The following is a 20,501-nucleotide window of genomic DNA, read 5'->3' as shown; positions in this document are numbered from 1 at the left end:
TGTAACCGCCCATCAAACTGTTCTAAAATATGATTGGATAGCTGGGTCTTCATGTCGGAAAACCGCATCTTATTGGCCAGGCGCTGAAAAAGAGTCAGGAAGTTGGCCCCAGCTGGAAGGAACAGATACGGGGACGAACTATCGAGGTAAACAAGTGCTGCTGAACTCGGTTGATTATTTGAAGAATTTTACATTAGCATTGTCAAACTATTCGGTGATATGATGGGTTTATAATGTAATGTGAATTTGTTTGTATCGCGGTAAAATATTGTGCTGGGTCAACTCGGCGGCTAACTGTCAAGTTGCCTTTAATGTAAATAAATGGTTCTGCCAAATTCAGTTCTGCTAGGAATGATTGACAACCTGATTATTACCGTTTGCAAGCGTTGATCATCGTGTCACTGCAGGAAGACCCCGTGTAGGAGATGCACGCCGCGTTGCGCCTGGTAGTCGTGGCAGTCCCGATGGGTGTGCTGCTGTCCCGGACCATGGCGTGGATGTCAAGCGGCAAAACGCATGCAGAGCTCATCAGCAGGCTGAGGGGTAATGCTCACATCTCAGGGACCACTACTACTAAAAAACGAAAAGGGCTACTGGATATTACACTGAAACATGGATACTCTAGTGGCAATTTGAAATGCAAAGCCTCAATTTGAATGTCTGGTTTGAAAAGGGAAAAAAAGGACAAATTAAATGTTTGTTCTAATGCAACATTTAAGACAAAGAAAATACATGTATGCCTTATCATGATGTTACAATGACCAATATCCTACACAATTATCAAAACATAATATACATATTGGTATACCTCCTAGCTTTAATTATTGACACTGCATTATTCTTTCATTCCCATTTGTTTTATCTAAAAAGCGTGTGTTAATTAGTTTTCCATTCACATTAAAGGGAAACACACCGGTCCAACCTGCACACATTTTATAATTGTAATTGATCTTGATGATTGAGAATGAACTCTTTTCTCCTCCAGATCACGGGGTGATCCGCAGCGACCGAGTGTTTGATGCCATGCTGGCTACAGACAGAGGGCTCTACGCAATAGACTATCCTTATGCAGACTCCCCTCAATCCATTGGTATTCATTATAAGCACATACACACCCACACACTATCCTATTAATATGGTAACATTTATTTGAGTGATTACATTAATTGTGTTATGTTGTGTTTCATGAGCACAGATGTGTGCTATGACTGTGTTATGGCATTTTATTTTCACAGGCTACAGAGCGACCATCAGTGCACCACACATGGTGAGTAACTCACACTGAACTGCTATAAGAATAATTGATGTACATACACATGATGGGCTGAATGTTTTCCTATGGTGGTTTGACAGCATGCTCATGCGTTGGAGCTGTTAAGTGACAAACTAACTGAAGGGGCATCGGCACTGGATGTGGGTTCAGGGAGTGGATATCTCACAGCCTGCTTTGCAAGAATGGTAAGTGCTGTAAAAATGTTGCATGTTTCCTACTAGTTGGTATAAAATGCACTATATGAGTGAGTGTAAAAGCTGCATTATGTCTTTTGTTTGTAGACAGGACCTAGTGGTAGAGTGCTTGGCATTGAACACATTGATGAACTTGTTCAAATGTCAATAAGAAATGTGCAAGCTGATGACCCAGAGCTGCTCACCTCTGGACGCATCAAACTTACAGGTAAGCCATGAGATTAAGTCATGCATTTTTTTTAAACGTTTATTTTGCACAGCCACAAAAGACTATATAAGTCATACCTACATCTTTCCACAGTGGGAGATGGAAGACTCGGCCACCAAGAAGGAGCGCCGTATGATGCCATTCATGTTGGTGCAGCTGCAGCGACTGTTCCTAAGGCTGTAAGGACACGTATGGCTTTCACTTCTATGAAAATAGAATAAGAGAAAGTCCAAAATCCACAACAATGTCGTACAGAGAGTTGAGGTTGAAACGCATTGCAGTACATCGTTCAAAGAGTTGATCCTGTATTAAAAACGTGTATATTTATAAAATAATGTAGTTTAACATTTCTATGTAGCTCACACAACGATGAGTCGTAAAACTTTATAAGTTCTTGAACCAAAAACGGTGTGGGTCTCAAGAAGGATGTGCCTCATTTGTCTGCATGCCCGAACATCTACTGCAGTAAAGTGAGTCGTGAACAGTCAGCGGCTTCTAAAACATATTTTCTTTTCTCAAGTGTTGTAAACTGTGATATAACTTTGATATGCAGAGGACAGCCTGCATTTGCTTCTTGAACATGAACTCATGTGAAATTTCTGTTTTCTGCAATCTGTTTGTCAAAGCTCTTGGAGCAGCTGAAGCCTGGTGGGCGGTTGGTTCTCCCGGTGGGCCCCGACGGTGGCAGTCAGGTGTTGGAGCAGTACGACCGTCAGAGTGATGGGACCTTTCTCAAGAAAGCTTTGATGGGAGTGGTTTACGTCCCCCTTACTGACAAGAGGCGCCAGTGGCCTGGGTATTGCACAAAAATATTCTTGTAGTCTGTTTTATAGTTTAGTCGAAAAAACAGAAATAACATGTTTTTTTTCGTTTTCTGTTTTAATACCAAAAAACGGAAACGCACAACCGGTTTTTCATCGTTTTTGTCTGAATCCAAAAACAAAATATGAGAGAACCAAACTCAAATAACGAGCCGATTTTGGTTTCTGCAAATCCTTCTTTAGTTTCTTCTTTTGAAGTCCGACGCAAAGCAAGGCAGGCAAGCCAAAAGTACAATTCTGTCAAAATAAAAGACAATATAAGGATTATAGTTAGTTATATAGTTTAATCAAAGTCATTTTTGTGTGCAGGTATGTTGCTGTTAGCACTCATGTTTTTTTCCACCGTATTGTGCTGTTTCTCAAGTGAACGCAGAGCAGAGTCTTTAGGAGGAGATGCAGAGTAAAGGTGTTTATCCTTTCTACCAGTAGATGACAGTATAAGTGTATTCAAACCATACCTTTTTAGTTATATATATATATATATATATATATATATATATATATATATATGTGTCTTTGATAAGTATCTACGTTATTGATGTGTTGATCATGAAGAACTAAATATGTAAGCAAACGCATGTCGAACCTGCGCAGGACGCAACAGCACAGGAAGAAATTCAAAAAATGGGCGTTGAGCTGTTAGTGGAGAAAATGGTTTCGCGAATATTCAAGGGGGCAAAAGTCTCAACCGTTTTTATATCCAAGGCCATGGTTAAGCGTCTAATTCAAAGGACATGGGCCGAAATTGAGTTCAAATTTTGATGCCAAAAAAAGTCCACGCCCTTCAGACGTGTGGTGTCGGTAAAGCTAACGTTTAAGGTTTGTTTTATGCATCATGAGTCACATCCACCTCCCTCCTGTGGCTGGTTCCTGTTCATATCAATGCTATCCATCCCTCTCTCCCCAGAGGTGAGCTTTGAATGCAGTGTGGTTACCCCGACAGGAGGTGTCGTTGGTGCTGCATCTCTGGGGCCCCGTAGACTTCTTGTGGTTTCACTGAGCTCTGGTCTTCACAGCCATCTACCCCTCTGGGTTGTCACCCGGCAACTACATGGAGGATCCTTCTCTGTTTGCCCAACCAGATTGTCTTCCAAGAGGGATAAAACGGTGAGCGACTGAATGAGCAACCACTGTGGGACTGATGACCTTCCTCGTTGTTATTGTGAATGAAAAAGAAAAGGATGCCTGTGATCGAAGGGATTCACAGTATTATATATTGGGAAGTCAGTAAAGTTCAGCATTGAGAAAAGTGCAATATCAGCTTAAGATGCTAAGAATGTGTTATTCTGGCTTGTGAGAAATTCAGAGAGGTACATTTGTGACTTTGTGTGTACTCTTATGGGGACGCTTTGGCTTTGAATGCAGTAACACAAGGCAAGGAAGTTAAAGGAAAATTCAGCAAATTAACAATGTAATATATATTTTGTGGTAAGAACTTCTTACTGGCTTCATATACTGTATGTTTAGTATATGTCCTGTTTGACATTGTTACTGTAGAACACAGGGGGCATTGTGCCAAAAGATTATTAATTGAGGCACCTAATTTTTTCAACTACACAAATATTGAATTTGTGTAAGATTTATTAATAAAACCCAATAAATGAATATATTATTGTTTTCATTTTTCTCCAGCAAATTATTCCATCAGGGTCAGGGTGAGCTACAGAAATGACACTGAGATGTTTATTATTTTTGAAGGAGATTAGGCCACAAGATTTTAACAATATTTTACAGTTAATCAAATGTAATGTTGTTGTCTGACAATTTTTTTTGTTATATCATAAGACTAAATTATGTTTTCAACACAGTTATACTGAATAATATATTTACTCTCAATAGAGTAAAATAAAATTACGATTGTGACTTAAACCTCACAATATTAGTCCATTACTCTCGGAATATCCACTACAAACTAAACTAAATACCCATTATGAACAGATGGTGGCGATAATGCCTCTTTGATTCGCTGATTTGTTCTTCAGGAAGATGGAAAAGAAGAAGAACCCGCAAAGTTTGACGTGTTGAACTCTGTTGAACTACACATTGGTCTGATTGGACTACATATCTACGTCATCGCTGTGCGCATTTAGCGAAGTCCTCTGTCTAGAAAGCGATGCACGTGCGTGCGTCTGTCAGAGGTTTGAGAAAACGTAATTTGCTGTGTCTCTTCTCTTCGGCTCAAACGGCCGTTAACAGGCGTGCGATAGATCAAATACAGCGTCACTTTATTTCGTTTTATCACGCTGATTGTCCTCTGAAACGCCATTTTTATTTTGCACAGTGTAAACGGAGCAGCTCTACGATGGAGCAGGCAGTATGCGACAATTCAACACCGGTGGAGGTAAACATCCCGGTGTCTGCCGAGCAAACCACGACGGAGGAGGCGGCAGAACGGGGCAAAAGAAAGAGCGACGAGCCGGGCGATGCCGAGACGCGAGGCCCAAACAAGAGGCGAAGAGGAGCGGGAGGGAAGAAGCTCCGCCCGGGCGAGAGATACATCCCCCCTCCGCAGAAGCGCAACCCGGGGGTCAGCTTCTGCCAGGAGCATTTCGACGAGACCTCCTACTACTTTGAAGGTGGCCTCCGCAAAGTGTGTCCGTACTACTTTGACTTCAAAACGTACTGCAAAGGTCGCTGGATTGGGAAGAGCCTCCTGGAGGTGTTCAAGAGCGAGTTCAGAGCCGAGTCCATCGAGTACTACCAGCGGGCGACCAAAGAGGGTCGCATCCGGCTGAACGAGACACCTGTGGAAGACCTGTCTATGGTGCTCAGGGTCAGTGTCACCAAGTATGATGTTATGTCTGAGGTGTTATCTTAAGGGTATGCATGCATGGCTCAATGTCAGAATAACTCAAGATCATATATTAATCCATTCAGGTTTTATCTAAGGAAACTAGTTGCTATAGTGAGGTTTCTCAATGTGACCTCACCTTTTTAAATGTGTCTAGCTTTTTCTTGTTGGGACAGAACACTGTTGTAACATGGCAGAGGTTTAACATCCATTCCCTCTCATTTAATGATATAATTAAACCAAAACTGTATCATGCAATCTGCTGCATGATACTGTCGCTATTTAACGACCTCCATTGTGACCATCCACAGAATAATGACCTTATGAAGAACACGGTGCATCGCCATGAGCCCCCTGTCGTCGGCAGACCCCTGGAGGTTCTGGTGGATGACGGTGAAGTGCTTGTGGTCAACAAGCCTGCATCCATCCCAGTCCACCCTTGCGGTCGGTTCCGCCACAATACAGTGATTTTCATCTTGGGAAAAGAGCGAGGCATCTCTGAGCTGCACACAGTCCACAGACTGGATCGGCTCACCTCGGGAGTGCTGCTGTTTGCCAGGACCCTGGAGACATCAAAGAAACTGGACCAGTTGGTGAGAGACAGACAGGTGCGTTCATGATGTGGTGGTTTTACATTTTCACATGGTTAAAACCACAGTACAACCACTGACGCATGCACATACGTATGCCAGTGGGTTTAGACATTAATGGTAATATTCTTCAGCTTTCGTCATCCTTTTTCCGTAATGCATCAACGGTGCTTTTGCAATTGCGGTCTCAAAAATGTCCTTTTACATTTATACTTTCTAACAGGTTGAAAAGGAGTATGTCTGCAGAGTAGAGGGTGAGTTTCCAGAAGGGGAGCTGGTCTCCGAGGAGCCCATCCTGGTCGTTTCTTTTAAAATTGGCCTCTGCCGTGTCGATCCAAAGGGAAAGGATTGCAGAACCGTCTTCCAGAGGCTTAGCTTTAATGGAAAAACCAGCGTTGTCCGCTGTTGCCCACTGACTGGCCGAACACACCAGATCAGGGTCCACCTCCAGTACCTGGGCTTCCCCATCCTCAATGATCCCATCTATGGGTCCTCGGCCTGGGGTCCACACAGGGGGAGGGGGGGGCTGGTGGGAAAGAGTAACGAGGAGCTGCTGCAGGCCCTGGCAGAGGAACATCGCTCGCAGGAAAGTCTCCACCTGCTGGATATTCCAGATGATGGGATTGAGCAAGAGGCAGAGAAAATCAAAACATCTGAGAAAGTACATCTATTAGAAGTCCCTTCTGAACCCAACAGAAGTGAAGAGAGTCATCAGATTGACACACAGGTGCCGACATGTGGCAAATTAAGCAGTGCGGCAGTGGATAAGGTGAGTCAGGGCTGCACCGACCCAGACAGTAACAATACCTCGTCAGTCAAACCTCAGACCAACACATCAAATGGAAATCAAACCGGGGCAACAACTCACAAAAGTCCTCCAGAGACTAGAGACCACCTGTGCAGTGAATGTAAGCTGGTTCGACCAGATCCCACAGAGAAAGAACTCATCATGTATCTCCACGCATTACGCTACAAAGGACCTGATTTTGAATATTCCACGCCGTTACCCGATTGGGCCCAAGAGGACTGGGTCGAGGCTGATTGAAGCTGACCCGATGCTCATCCCTTTGGTGTTTAGTTTACTGCCGCCATGCATATTCTTATTTTTTTCCCAGACATTTAAACCTTTGAGAGTTTTTGCTTTGAGGCAATTTTGATTTTCTTGTCTTAGCATATGATGAATGTAGAAATATGTAATATGCTCCATGCTGTTTGTGCCTTAAATGGAAAATTGTTTTGTAATCACTCATTTGACACTGTTTTAATATTTAAAAAAAGTACCTTAATTTGTTTTCATCCTTTTTAAGCCTGTAATCTGTCCAGTACTCAAACCATGATTTGAAATAAAAGCCAGTCTGCCAGAAAAAATAAACGATTCATTTTATTTGAGCTTTGTGAAAAATGAAGAACATTGACACCTGTAAATGATAGTGGTGTTAACCTTTTTAAGGGTGAGAGATTTTTATCTGTAATGAACACCCAAACATGATTTTACAATGAATGCCCACTGTAGAGTTGTGATTATACAGTCAAGATGTCAAAAGAAAATACTTCTTACAAAGGGAACGCTTGAAAATAATGCTGCACATCGGACAAAAGTCTCTTCTTTGCCCGGCCTTTGTGCTGAACCACCATCACTGCACCTCTAACACCTCTTTGTATATACTTAAGGACCATAGAAACATCTATTTTTTTGCTTTTTTAAAGGACACACCCTTTACACAAAACAGTTTCAGTAGTTTCAGCGTCTGAAACAACCTGTTGACAGACATGTGGCACATGCTGTTCATGTCATAAATGAAGCTTGGATGTTCAGTCAGGAAGACGCTCTATACTCCTGTTCATTCAAAATCTCAGTCTCTAATTTTCCCGGCTACTACTCCTTCAGATGATTTGAGGGGTGTGCACATTACATCAACCATTCAGATTCTGCGCAGTTTCTGTAAGCCAATCACATCGTTGTCAAACTTTTAAATAGGTTCTCCTCTCTGCTGCTGTCGGTTGTAATTTCAGCTCAAACAGAGACCCCCCCGCACCCCCTCCACTCAGCAGTCAGTCCTGTTCATCATTCATCATCAGGTTACAGCGTCTCCCTTCTCCACCACCACTAGTGTCTGGACTCCAGGGGGGATTCTGCCTGAGCAGACATCAGCATCACTATTCCTTGCTTATCAGGATGGAGTCCAATAGCCAACGACTTTGCACTGTTCAAATATATACAATTGTAATAAATTATTGTTAAACTCTAAAGTCTCCTGATTGAAATACTGTTATTTGCACTTAAAAGCAGATGATGTGACATCTCAGCTGTGGGGTTGGCTGTAGACATCGGCTCTCCTTAGATTATCTGTTGGAGGTTCCCCTAACGGTGCTGCAGCAAGTTCTTTGTACAAATTGCTAGCTGTTGAAGCAGTTGTGTGTGTGATGCCCAACTACTGCTTTGGAAATAGGGATTAGAGCTTTCTCCTCTTCAAAGGTAAGACACTGACCTCCATGTATCCTGGGGTAGCACGCAGTTTACATTACCAACAGTGTATTAACCCACATAGTGTTATATCTGCATTAGAAACCTTTTTTTGCATTTTTGTACAGTAAGTAAACATTAAATGTATTTGGCACCGACACTTGAATAAACAGCCTGACTAATTTGACAGTGAAACACTAAATGCAAACAAGCCAGGACACTACAAATAGCACATTACTAACGGCAGCTTTCTGGCTTTCTACGCAATGGTCACAAAGGACATACTGTACACAAAACCAACTGACTTTAGTTAAGTGACAGTTTGCTACTCAATGCAACTCTTTCTCTGGTTATCTCACATTAATCGAAATTGTATTCAGTCAATTAATGCATGTGAGATATATTTTGTTATAACCCAGTCTGTGCAGATGTTACAAAAGTTCCAGGCACAAAGTAAACTCTGCAGCAGCTGGTGCAGTACTTGATTTTTTTTCTTTCTAAGAAAGCTCAATCTTTCATTGTCTTCCTTCTGAAAATACAGTTTTTTACAAGTCATGCTTTGATTAGACCTTTTACTGAGGAGACACTCACGATATGACCCTGTAACAACCCTGGCAGCAACATTAGACAAACATGCTGTCACATGTTACATTTGGTTGGCTTGTTTTTCCTTTATGTATTACACAAAAGTAACTCCTTTTGAAGTTTCTATATGCCAGTATATTGTTTGCAAAGATTCCTCCATTCTTTGCTCAACATGTGTCCTCCCGTTGTCCGTCTCTCTTTATCCAAACGTCTGGCAGGTCTGGCTTACTGTTGGGTAAGATCACAACTTCTTCACTCTGACTGGTGCGGCCTTTGTTACAAATCTCATAAACCGTTTCTCTCAGTGAGAGACGAAGTGTATCTCTCTTCCTGTTTAAATGTCCTGGTTGTAACTGAACCTCTTCTTCATCTTCATTTGGTTGCGTACTGGAAGGCCCCGGTTCAATGTCACTCAGGCATGTTTCACAAGAGTCCTCCAGACCCTCACAGGAGCTCTGAGACAGCAAGGACAGGTGAATTTTATTCGAGTGGGGATGGGGATAGAGGTTCTCCTCTGTGGTGTGGTTGTCTTTGCAGTGAGATGGCTGGTCAATGGTCTCCAGTGTGTGGCTAATGATGGTGTCCTCCATGCTGGAGGATGAGGACAAGGATGTACTGGTCCAGTGCTTTACCCCACCAGACTGACCTCTGCATGTTTTACACAGCAGTTTGTCCTTCCCTACGTCTTCAGGCCGCAGGGTGTTTTCTCTGTACGGAGAGGAAGTCTGAAGGGCTGGAGGCGGTTGGCAGGTCTTAGGTTGATGACTGAACATCTCCTCACTGTCCCCACCTATGCTGTTACTGCCACAGTAATCGATCTCATCAGACAGCACAGACGGTCGGTTGGACAGCTTACTGGTGCATGTGCTGTTTTCAAAGCTGTCGCTCAGTCGGTAGGCCAATGGTTGCAGCTCATACTGCTCCGGCCCTCGGCCCCCACTTCCCCCTGCTCCCGTCTGTTTCTGTCTCTGCTGACGTTGGTGGTCGGGGTAGAGATAGCCGCCTGCTTCTTTGTCATAACTCCTCCTCACTCTAGATATGCCGAAGGCCCGGTTAGACGACGAGGAACTGGGCTCTGCCGAGCAAGAGGACAACACGCCATCATTGTGATCTGAGAAACACGGCAGCAAGATCTTTCCGCAGTTTTTCTGGGGTCCAAAAAAGCAGCACAGGGACTGGAAAAAGAAGGTTGCAAATCCACACGCTACACATTTCACCAAGAAGAGGAAAATCCCCAGTTTTCTGAAAAGCAAAACCGTGGCAGGCAACATGATGATCCCCATTGAAAAAAATGCGCCAGAAACTATTGCTACGGGACATCCCATTATTTTAGTGGCGTGTGCTACTTTGCCAATTTTATCTGAATGAGGAGCCAAGCTGTAGGAAATGCAGTAGTTGGCAACAAAGTCAACAGACAACCCTGCTGCTGCTGATATAAACAGAGCTTCGATGCCGCTTAGCTGCCATTCGAGAAGAACAAGGAGGCCGATAGTGACAAAAACACTCCCTCCAACAGCTACAGTCCCATATATGCTCAGTAGAACATTCCAGGTGGTTAAGAGAAGTGAAGCAAACGTGAGAGCGATTGAGAAGCCTGCTACTACTAGAGTCTCGGAGCTTAAAGCTTGTTGTAGATCAAAAAGAGACAGCTGACTGATGAACCAGCCATTCTCCAGCCCTTGTGGCGCACCTGACATTTCTCTGTTAAACCATGTCAGGATTTCTCTGTAGAAAAGACTAGTTTGGCTGAAGTTGAAGCTATAGAAGTATGTGGTTTTGAATGCCAACACGAGGGCAGCGACCCTGCCATCTGGCTGGAAGTACAGGCCTCCGCTGTGGGCCAGATGGCCCTCAGCATACCTCTCCACCAGCATCATACTGAGGCAGTTCTCAAAAACGCTGGGAGAGTAAGGGAAAGGGATGTCATTACAGCAAAAATTGAGGGAGTCATCGCTCTCTGAGCACCGTCTGACAGACACCCACTGTGTTAGCTGCTCCACAAGACAGATATTGTCTGTCATAACATCATCCTCAGGTGACGGAGTGGAATAAAAGCTTTGGTTCTGAACCCGTGCACATAAATCCCTCAACCAAACCTGAGCCTCTGGCTGGCTCATGTTAAACTCTGGGTCATAAACCAAAGAGCCATTGCTCTTTGGGTTAAAGTGATCCCCGTTATCCGTTGGTTTGACACCCCAAACAAGCCTTAACTCAACGTGTTTATCCTCTCCGTTCCTCTGTCTCTCAAACATAAACATGTGACGATACTCTGCGTCGTATCGTTCAAACGGGTGATTGGAGCGGAAAAGCTGAGCAACCCTGCTGTCCAAGGTAGGCAACGTCATGCCTGGGTCAATGCAGGACATGTACGTGCCCCCAGCGGCCAGCACGGCAAACCAGCACACCCAGATGTACCGAAACTTCACCACTCCACAGGGTAGGATTTTCAGAAATAACAAATTTGAAGTGTCACTGAGACCTTTTTTTAATTCCCTCAGCTTCTGCCCGAGAGTGAAGAGGCATCTCTTGCGCAAGCTCGTGTCCCAGAAGCCACCGCTGTTTTTGGAGCAGCACGGTTTCCATCCCTGCACTGCTACAGCTGCAGAGGAAGCTTCTATGTAGCGCTCGCGCAGAACGAAGGAGCACGGCAGCCAAACTAATGCTACGATTGAGCTGATAAATGAGGCAGTTCCTAGATAAACAGAGAAACATCTGATTACTGTGATGCTGCTGAGATAACCAGAGAAAAATGCCGCGCTGGAGGTCAACCCCGACGCTAAAATCAAATGGCCGACTTCCTGCAAAGCTCTGTTTACTCTCTTCTCAAGGGAGGCCGACGGATTCTGGGATCGCTGCAGATTCCAGAAATCAGCGAAGATGAAAACCTGATTGGAGCAGCTTCCCAAGAGAATAAGAGCTGCTGAGAGGTTGACCAGTGGGAAGAATGTCAGGCGAAATGCTACTTTATAGAAGAAGTAGGAGGTCAGGAGGGAGCCTGTGATTGCTATCACAGATAATGCTACGATGAAGAGAGAGTGGAGATAAAGAGCCATAGTGAAAAGCAGACAGGCCACCGATAGCACGGGGTAGATTGAATCCCTTGCCAGGTAATATTTGAAGAGCCTCTGCTTGAGGCCAAAGTCCATGCCAGTGATAGTGGTGTTGTTGTACCTCAGTTCCCTGCCCTCGAGACTGTTCATGTATATCTCCATCATGTGTTCTCCTTTGTCCACGGGTAAGAACAGAAGGCTGTACTTCAGCGTAGGGATCTGGTATTCAACGGTCTGCGGGCTGAGGAAGTCTTTATCGACCAGGAAGTGCAGGATTTGGAACACCACACGAGATTGTTTACAACGGGACGGGACAGAGGAACAGCCGCCATGTTTGGGTCTCTCCACACAGGCTTCCACTAGATGTCCCTCGTGATAGTAGGGACCACATTTCCGGAGAAGGTTCAAAGAATCAGACACCTAAGGGAGTAAATGGAGAGATAAAAAACAACTTCAGACACTAAAATGTATTCAGTGCACTCCAGAGTTAGTTATAATTCAGGGCTGTACATTTCCCTTAACCTGCAGCATCAACTTTAAGGAAAAGTTCAAAGTTTTTGTGAAATGTGAATTTGTTTTCCGCAGGAAAGTTGGATGAGAAGATCATTCCCACTCTCGTCTTCTGATCTAACTCTTGCGTAAAAAAACTTTCACAACTCACACTGGATAGTTAACTTTACGAGCTGGGCAGTGTGCGATCTACAAAAACTCATGTCCTAACTTCTTAAAAAAGAAGAAATCTACACAACCTGGTGTGAGGTGAGACTGAGGCAGCAGGAGGCGTTAGTGAGGAGAGCCAAGTAATTCCCCAGAGACCAGCTTGGACAACAGCCGCTTCTGGACGTTCCCTCGGCCTCCCCCTTTACATGCTGCTGGCACAAGTCCTGGAACTGAGCCTGGGAGCGAATCTGTTTCAGACGAGTGAAAGAAATTTTGAACACATGCCCAGTTTTGAGATGGAAAATGTAATCATTTCAGGAAAGACAATGCATGTATTTTTTTTTATATTTATTTTTTAGACATTAAAGAGGGGGATTGGCACACGCTGTTGACTAAAGAGATGACGAATGAAGCAAAAGTCAGAAGAGCAAAGGTGAGCGAACCCGGGATTGCTCCATCTCACACATGGCGTGGATGGCCCTCAGACTCCAGAGACTGGCGGAATTTTCTGATCGAAACACCAGCTGAGCCAAACCTTCGCCTGCATGGAGAGAGACAGATGCTTTCAACACACAGGAATCATCACTTTGTTGGAATAGTGAGAAAGCTTAAACCGCTGTCAAACAAGACTAGAAACACATTTCTTGTGTGTTCTGACCTCCCGTCTGTTTTGAGTAACAATTTGGCTTCATAAAGTGAAAACCTCAAGGCTTGGAACTGCTTGTAAAGCCATTTAGGGAGTTTTCGGTGTATTTATACGACAAACCAAAGGACGGTCTTTGATTTGCCAGCACACCATTTTAAAGTAAAGCTTAGAAAAAGAAATCTGGGATAACCTGCTAAATGAAATGCATTCAAACTGTTCTCTTCGAAGCTAAAAGCTATTAATCATGTCTTCTTGCAATCTCACTATTTTGTTCATTTGCATTTAACCAATATTCTGTAACTGTTTTTTTAATGTTGTACTCTGATTATTGTTATTATTATTTCCGAACAAGCTGAAAGGCTTTGCCTTTAGCTCACAGGATTTGCATATATACACGTTGCTCAACTGTTGAATAAGCAGTGTTACGCATCCCTCATAACATGGTGACTTTTTCAAATGTGCAAAAATCTAGTGTTATGAATATGGCCGTGTTTTTATTGTTACTATAAATTTGAGAGATTCATCTATCATCAGTGAATTAACCATTTCATGACAGGGATGAACTGATCAGTATTGACCCACCTGGAGCATCACAGAGGAACGTGTCTGGAGACGAGTCTCTGGCCAGCATCCTCTTGACGCGAAGCCTGGAGGCATCATGGCTGCCACTGCCGTCTCCGCTGACAGCACCCCCAAAACTAGCACAGACAGAAGCGCACACACACACACACACACACACACACACACACACACACACACACACACACACACACACACACATACCTGTTTTCAGCCTCATTCATACAAATAGACATGTTGTTGACATCCAACAGACATGGGGCAACATTCATTTGAAGTTGTGTTCCGGCTACCTGGAAATACTGTGTCAAAGCTGAGGTGAACCGCCGAGTCGGGGGTGAGAGTCAATGGGTTTGTTACTACAAGTTACCCTTTTCGCATTGCACACAGTCATTTGATCTATTTAAAAAAAAATATATAAATTAGAATAGCTTTAAAAAATCATCTATGTTGTTAAAAATGTTGACTGTCCATACTTGCATTGTGTTGTATTTATATAAATTGTCTGAAATAAAATGTTACTCATATTCTGATATTTAATCTGTTTTTATTTTTATTTCTAATGAATATATGAATGACTCATACGTTGAAGTAACAGTTATATAGCTTTAGAGCCCTGACCAGCGACCAACCCTAAACACGCAGCATGAGCACTCATATTTGTAAAGCATGTGTGCGCCGGTCAGTGGCGCAGTCCTTCTGTGCAGAAAGCCTGCTGAATCTCTGCTGACCTTCTACTGAGCTGCTGCGGTAAAGGAGACAGTTTCCTCCCCGGGCCAGTGTTCTCCTGCAGCTCAGACAAGCTGGACTGGCGAACTCCAATGTATGTTCCCCGTGGCTCAAAGCCCTGAGAAAAGAGCACACACACACGCACATCCACATTAAAGACTCATCACTGCACTGCAGCAGCTTACCGAATAAATCAACATAACAAGCATCCTATATTGATGTCTAAATTAGCTTATTTGGTCAATGAGTGTTTCATGTTGTCTGAAAAGAGGGCCCCACACTTACAATATAAAGCCATCATATCTCATTCTTATGTCAATCTTTTTAGATTCACATGTTGCATTCTCATAATGATGTTTGAATCAGTGTTTATCCTGTAAGCTCGCATCTCAAAGGTGAAGAGATGTATTTAATTAATATGACAGCGAGCATGGTCTCATTCAGTGCAGTTCGTTGAATCTGAGATAATACTGAAGTAATATGCGGCTGAGATCATGAGTCATTTGAGAAACAGTAATTAACACTCAGCCTAAGGTGGTGAGGAAGGTTTGTGTTGGAGTCTTGACAGAAGGGTGACAGTAGATATGCATGTGTGTGTGTGTGTGTGTGTGTGTGTGTGTGTGTGTGTGTGTGTGTGTGTGTGTGTGTGTGTGTGTGTGTGTGTGTGTGAGTGTGTGTGTGTGTGTGTGTGTGTGTGTGTGTGTGTGTGTTTGAGGCTCACCAGCAGCGGGTCAGAGAAGTCTGGCAGTGGACCAATGAAGAGTCCAGCTAGTGAGCATCCCAGCAGCAGCACGGCACAACCCACCAACACTGCTAACGGGTAGTCCACTAACACCTGGGAATAACTGCCAAATAGAAAACCACAAAGGACAAAATCATTGCACTGGGTAAAGAATACTTATTATAAACAAAATAGAAGAGACTTTATGAGAGGCCGTTAAAGTGGAAATTGGTTTGAGTGCTTACTTTCTCAGGATGCAGTAGAGTCCTCTGTCCCTGTTAACAGTTGAGAACTTTGTTTATAATCATTTGAAAAAGATGCCACAAAGAATGCTCGTTAAATATGTATCTACAGCTTAGCATAAAGCATGGGAACAGCGGGAAACAACAAGCCTGTCCAAAGGTCAAATATAATCGTACCACCACTTTGAAAGCTCACTGGTTAACGCAATTATATCTCGTTTGGTAAATCTTTTCAAACACAAATTATAAACAACACTTTGACATGTTATGGTTAAAAGCCGCCAGAACCCAAACATATTTCACAAGCATATTTCCCATTAGTCATTTGAACACACCTTACTGTCACCACACGCCGCTGCGTCGGTTTCTGCGTCCGGCTCTCATTTGACCCACGCAGCCAATGACATCTCACCTCGCCGTGACGAGACGTCTGATGGGCCGAAGTATGACTACGGTCCACTTTCACCACGACGCCCCCTTCGGCGTGAGGAGGAACTGTTGTGTTTGAATGACTGTCGTGGCAGGTGTTCGGCTTGATTGGACCATAATGGCTGCAGTGGGGACATTTTCGTGGATGTGGCGAATTGTAGGCCCCAGCTTGGGCACACTGGGGGACCTAATGAAGAAAGGAAAATAGAAAAGGCATATGCAGAATATAAACAGAAATTGTGTAAATCTTTCTCCACGCATAGAGGATTCTGGTATCATTCATGTCTTTTGAGTGATAAAACAACTTTTATTGCCACTACCTCCCAAATCCTGGATCTATTTCTAACCTTTCTGTTTTAATGAGTCCCCAAATTTCTATCCTAAACAGCAGACAGTACATGCAGTGCTCGGGCATACTTGGTGATAAATCTGGCAGGAGGAAGAGGGTCTGCTGAGGCTGCTGCAGCTGTCACATAGCTCCCCTTCAGACTGGATGAATGTCAACTGGGCCTCGACTGAACACTCGCTGTCGGGAGGGCACAGAGACACTGCCGGGATCTCGCTGAGGACAGGAGAAGATTGACAGGAGGAGAGAAAGATGGGTGAAAGGGCATGAAAAAGAAAAGAAAGGGAAAGTATGGCTTTTGACATGATTGACAGGTAAGCAAGCAAGAAAGGCGCAAATAAAACTGAAGATGCAAAAGTTCAGCCAGTGAAACTGTGCAGAAGGCAATGTTTGTATCTCATTGATTGACATATCAGGCTCTTGACTGCATTATTGGCTTCATCTCATATTCAATGGAGAGTCGAGCGAGCCAGCAGAGCTAATGAGGTAAGTAACAGATTTCTGGGTTAGGCGCTTGGCTGCTGGAAGTAAGAAGGCCCAATTGAAACAGAGAGGAGGCTATGAGTGAAAGTAGAAGAGAGTATACATAGTGACTATTTTCACATCATGTCATAGATCCCGTAATGAGATAGGTAGGCAGCTGTCCAGGATAGATAACATAGCAGACTGAGGACTTTTGTGTAATGGCAGCAATCAGGATACCCGTGAATGAAATGTTTAACATTTTCCTTAAAAATATCTTCCTTTCTCATTATGACCAAACGCCTGCAAAACTAATGACGTTCTCATCAGCCTCTCAGCTGTGCTTTGTGTTTACAGCTAATTAGCAAATGTTAGAATGCAAAATGCCAAGATGATGAACATTGTTTTTGTGAGCATGTTAGCGCTGTGCCTAAAAACAGCCGATAGCATGACTGTAGACTCTTAATCTTGTATTCAATTTCCGTCCTTTTCTCCCATATACATACCAAAAAACCGAAACATTCAAATAATTAAATACATAACTTTATTTTAAATTAAAAGATACTAAAGATGTCGCCGGTTGCCATTAAAGCATTTTGGGTGTACACATTATATATAGCATCAATGAAGAGCTGAAACAGAGAATCTGTATCAGTTTGTTCTGTCAGCTACAGAATCTCACTATATACGATATTTATCGTAACACAGAAAATTATTTTTCAAACTTGAGGCCGAGACTGTATATCAATACATTGCATTTCCAGGCAGATAGGATCATTTATTTTAGTTTTATTTATTTTTATTTCCAGAATTTGTATTTGAAGAAGCCCTCAAGGCTCATTGTATTTGATGTGTTGAGCTGTCTGAACGGTCCGTGAAGTTTGTGTCATCTCACATGTTTGATTTTCCACAGTACACTGGATCCAACCGCACTTCCTGCCTTATCACCATGGCGACAGAGTAAGTCAACAGAGCCTAAATGACCTCACACTGCTTTATTTGCATCCCATAATAAGGCACACAGATGAAGTGTAGTCTGTTGGTTTGTTGTTATACAGTAGCAGAGGGATTATTGTGGAGCTCAGCGAGGACCTGAATCTCACTATTTTGTCTTCGTATTACAATAAAACCGTAATATGATCTAAATAATAAATAGGCCACAGTGTTCTCAACAGATTTTAGGCACAGATCAAATGTTTGTCATCTAGTTTAACCTATTTATGTGCTGGAGTGAGTAAATACGCTCAGAAAGTATCTGGATTCAACCCTGTCAACTAATTTAACATTGTTTCTAAAGCTGTGTGATAAACTCCACCGATCCTGAACTCCAAGCAGGTACAATATTATTAGTGGGTACTGTGTAACCTGTGACTGACAACTGGGCGGTAGTTTATATATATATATATACACAGTATATACAGTATATATATATATAATGCAGTCTCACAGGATTAATTAATTATATATATATTATTAATCCCATTACTCCCCTTTGATAGCTCTTTACAGCGATAGCAACCTAGGCACACACATACATAAGGAGAACAATTTATCATTAATATTTCAATGGATGAATACAAAAATACATCCAGGAAGGTGTCACCGAGCAGCTCCCCACACCCGGGATTAAAAAAGGCACTTGTATTGTGCACCGATGTCAGAATGACCGTACAAATTGAGAAACATCAAAGCAATAGTCTCATTTCATATTAAATAGAGTCAGTACTTTTAGCTAAATGAATGAAGTCTAATACAACACCCATGACATGTAAATATTACAAACACATGTAAATATTATTTTATTAACTAAGTAAATGTAGTAACTTTCCACTGGTAAGTTGTTCTTAAGAATAACTGTAAAGCTATAAGAATAGAGGATGAAGACAGCTTTAAGGCATTCAAAAGACTCAAGCAAGGAGAATCCAAAACTGGCTATAACGAGTGTCAGCTCTTGCTGCTCTCTCCTCCGCATGCCCTAAGGTCTCTGTTGCTCTTCCTTTAAACAGCTCGTCTCTTACATCAACTCCCTGAATGCCAGTCAATGTCATGTCCTTAACCATCTGCTAAACTGCCAATCACACACACACACACACACACACACACACACACACACACACACACACACACACACACACACATAAACACACACACAAACACACACACACATAAACACACACACACAAAAGCACACAATCTCAGGCTGTATGCAGGAGGCAAACTGTTAACCTTCCAAAAAATAAAATAGAGCTTGGGTGTTGTTAAGAGGACAAAGACTTGAGGGTCTGCCTTCAAACCAGGAGAGGACAGAATTGTGGCGGGTTGCTGATTGGAAGGATGGCAGGCCCCAGCTGTTTCCAGCCTCACGTTCATGTTTGAAGCCCCTTAGCTATTAGATTGCAATATACTGTCTATATATAATATTTTTTTGTGAAATGGTGACATTGACCTAGCAGGAGGATGATGACACTGAACCTCTCACAGTTGGTAAGCCATCTATAGTGTAGCTGAGTGTGAAACATGTGTCAAAGGCAAAAAATGAGACAATAACATTTTCTTTATATGATGATATCACTGAAACCAGCTCTTGTTTAATATAGTGCTAAAATATGTCTATTGTTGTGAAAACATGGTTTAAGTAATGATCGGAGAATGTTGTGATTACCAAACATGAACATCTTAAAAGTAAGTTGACAACAACACATGCATGTCTTGGTTTTATCAGCAGAACAAACAGTACATCATAAATACATGATGCCATGTGGAAATGCCAATCATAATAGTGTAATGTAAAAAATAGCAACAGCAGTAATCATATCATGTGTATGATCCTATTGTCCACAGCATAAACACATCTGGATGAACAATACTCACATCGGCCACAGGAGGGTTAAAACACATCCACGTCTTCTCCAGGGAATGCCACTTATTTGTCTACGGTATTAGCACCAGAGAAATGCACGGACAAGAATGAGCAACCTACCTTTGACAAGGCTCCTGAATTCCCCTTTCATCTGTAGCAGAATCATCCATCACTATCGCATCCGTGCTTTCTCCTATCGAGCGAGCTTCCATCTCCCTCCTGTCTCCGCTTTACAACTAATACAAAAATAAAAGGCTCGTAGCCTGTGCATTTCCTGTTGTTTGGAATTGGGTTAACCAAACGGTACCCATCAGCCCAGGCTGAGTACACGAGGACCAGGAGCTTGTTTCTGTGGCTGGTACTACGGAGCAGCACCAGGGCTGTTTGGGTTAATCTGCCCCGAGCTGCGCCCTGATTGGCGGAGCCGCCGTGATGCTGCGCACGATGCCTGGTCGCTGTCCAACCGGCCGCGGTGCTGGAGCACCGAGCCCGCTTAACTAACTCCGACAGGAGCGACAGATGCTGTTTATTGATTACGTTCAGAAGGTGCACAGACAGTGATGCTGTGTTCAATGTAAACAATCATTTAATTGGGACCTCCAGCTGCTGATCCCAATTGTACGGAATATTGTGAATGCGCCATCTCGTCCGGGCTGATGAGGTGAATTCAGTTTAAGTGTTGTCTCCAATGTCCTTTATTTAAATCAATAGGCTTAGCAATCAATAAGGAGGAGACTTAGATCAACTGCACGTAAGTATCCAAATGTATGATTAATGTACACATTGTGTTTCTAATAAGACAAATAAGATGCTTAATAAAGTGTTTACAAGTATACTTGTTGTGATGATAG

The 20,501-nt window shown here is 43.0% G+C and overlaps 3 protein-coding genes across 6 annotated transcripts; 2 read left to right on the top strand and 1 right to left on the bottom strand.

Annotated features, from left to right (window-relative positions):
* Window positions 1-85: 85 nt before the first annotated feature.
* Window positions 86-4,117, top strand: pcmtl (l-isoaspartyl protein carboxyl methyltransferase, like). Of its 2 annotated transcripts, none has more exons than XM_034525152.1 (9): window positions 86-146; window positions 408-543; window positions 986-1,090; window positions 1,236-1,267; window positions 1,354-1,458; window positions 1,555-1,675; window positions 1,769-1,854; window positions 2,302-2,471; window positions 3,404-4,117. In XM_034525152.1, exons 2-9 carry the CDS (start codon window positions 426-428, stop codon window positions 3,414-3,416), a joined length of 750 nt encoding a protein of 249 aa, XP_034381043.1. In that variant the 5' UTR covers window positions 86-146; window positions 408-425; the 3' UTR covers window positions 3,417-4,117. The 2 variants fall into 2 exon arrangements, with proteins under 2 accessions (XP_034381043.1, XP_034381042.1); XM_034525151.1 differs by having other exon boundaries at window positions 96-146; window positions 3,440-4,117.
* Window positions 406-7,239, top strand: rpusd2 (RNA pseudouridine synthase domain containing 2). 3 transcript variants are annotated; one of them, XM_034525149.1, is made up of 10 exons: window positions 406-543; window positions 986-1,267; window positions 1,354-1,458; window positions 1,555-1,675; window positions 1,769-1,854; window positions 2,302-2,471; window positions 3,404-3,603; window positions 4,778-5,269; window positions 5,599-5,895; window positions 6,101-7,239. In XM_034525149.1, the coding sequence occupies exons 8-10, from the start codon at window positions 4,799-4,801 to the stop codon at window positions 6,920-6,922; spliced, it is 1,590 nt and encodes a 529-aa protein (XP_034381040.1). In that variant the 5' UTR covers window positions 406-543; window positions 986-1,267; window positions 1,354-1,458; window positions 1,555-1,675; window positions 1,769-1,854; window positions 2,302-2,471; window positions 3,404-3,603; window positions 4,778-4,798; the 3' UTR covers window positions 6,923-7,239. The 3 variants fall into 3 exon arrangements, with proteins under 3 accessions (XP_034381040.1, XP_034381039.1, XP_034381041.1); XM_034525148.1 differs by lacking the exons at window positions 406-543; window positions 986-1,267; window positions 1,354-1,458; ... (1 more) ...; window positions 1,769-1,854; window positions 2,302-2,471 and having other exon boundaries at window positions 2,484-3,603; XM_034525150.1 differs by lacking the exons at window positions 406-543; window positions 986-1,267; window positions 1,354-1,458; ... (2 more) ...; window positions 2,302-2,471; window positions 3,404-3,603 and adding an exon at window positions 4,553-4,646.
* A 1,854-nt stretch (window positions 7,240-9,093) lies between these two features.
* On the bottom strand, window positions 9,094-19,862 carry disp2 (dispatched homolog 2 (Drosophila)). The gene is made up of 10 exons (XM_034525147.1): window positions 19,771-19,862; window positions 16,400-16,544; window positions 15,889-16,169; window positions 15,557-15,586; window positions 15,312-15,435; window positions 14,593-14,708; window positions 13,865-13,980; window positions 13,080-13,177; window positions 12,726-12,884; window positions 9,094-12,396 (listed from the first exon to the last, which is right to left on the bottom strand). Exons 1-10 carry the CDS (start codon window positions 19,860-19,862, stop codon window positions 9,094-9,096), a joined length of 4,464 nt encoding a protein of 1,487 aa, XP_034381038.1.
* Between the last annotated feature and the right edge of the window lie 639 nt (window positions 19,863-20,501).

Source organism: Cyclopterus lumpus, chromosome 22 (assembly GCF_009769545.1).
Source record: "Cyclopterus lumpus isolate fCycLum1 chromosome 22, fCycLum1.pri, whole genome shotgun sequence".
In the NCBI taxonomy this organism is placed as follows: Eukaryota; Metazoa; Chordata; class Actinopteri; order Perciformes; family Cyclopteridae; genus Cyclopterus; species Cyclopterus lumpus.
Note: the sequence above shows the minus strand (reverse complement) of the source record. Positions and strands in the feature narration are given on the sequence as shown.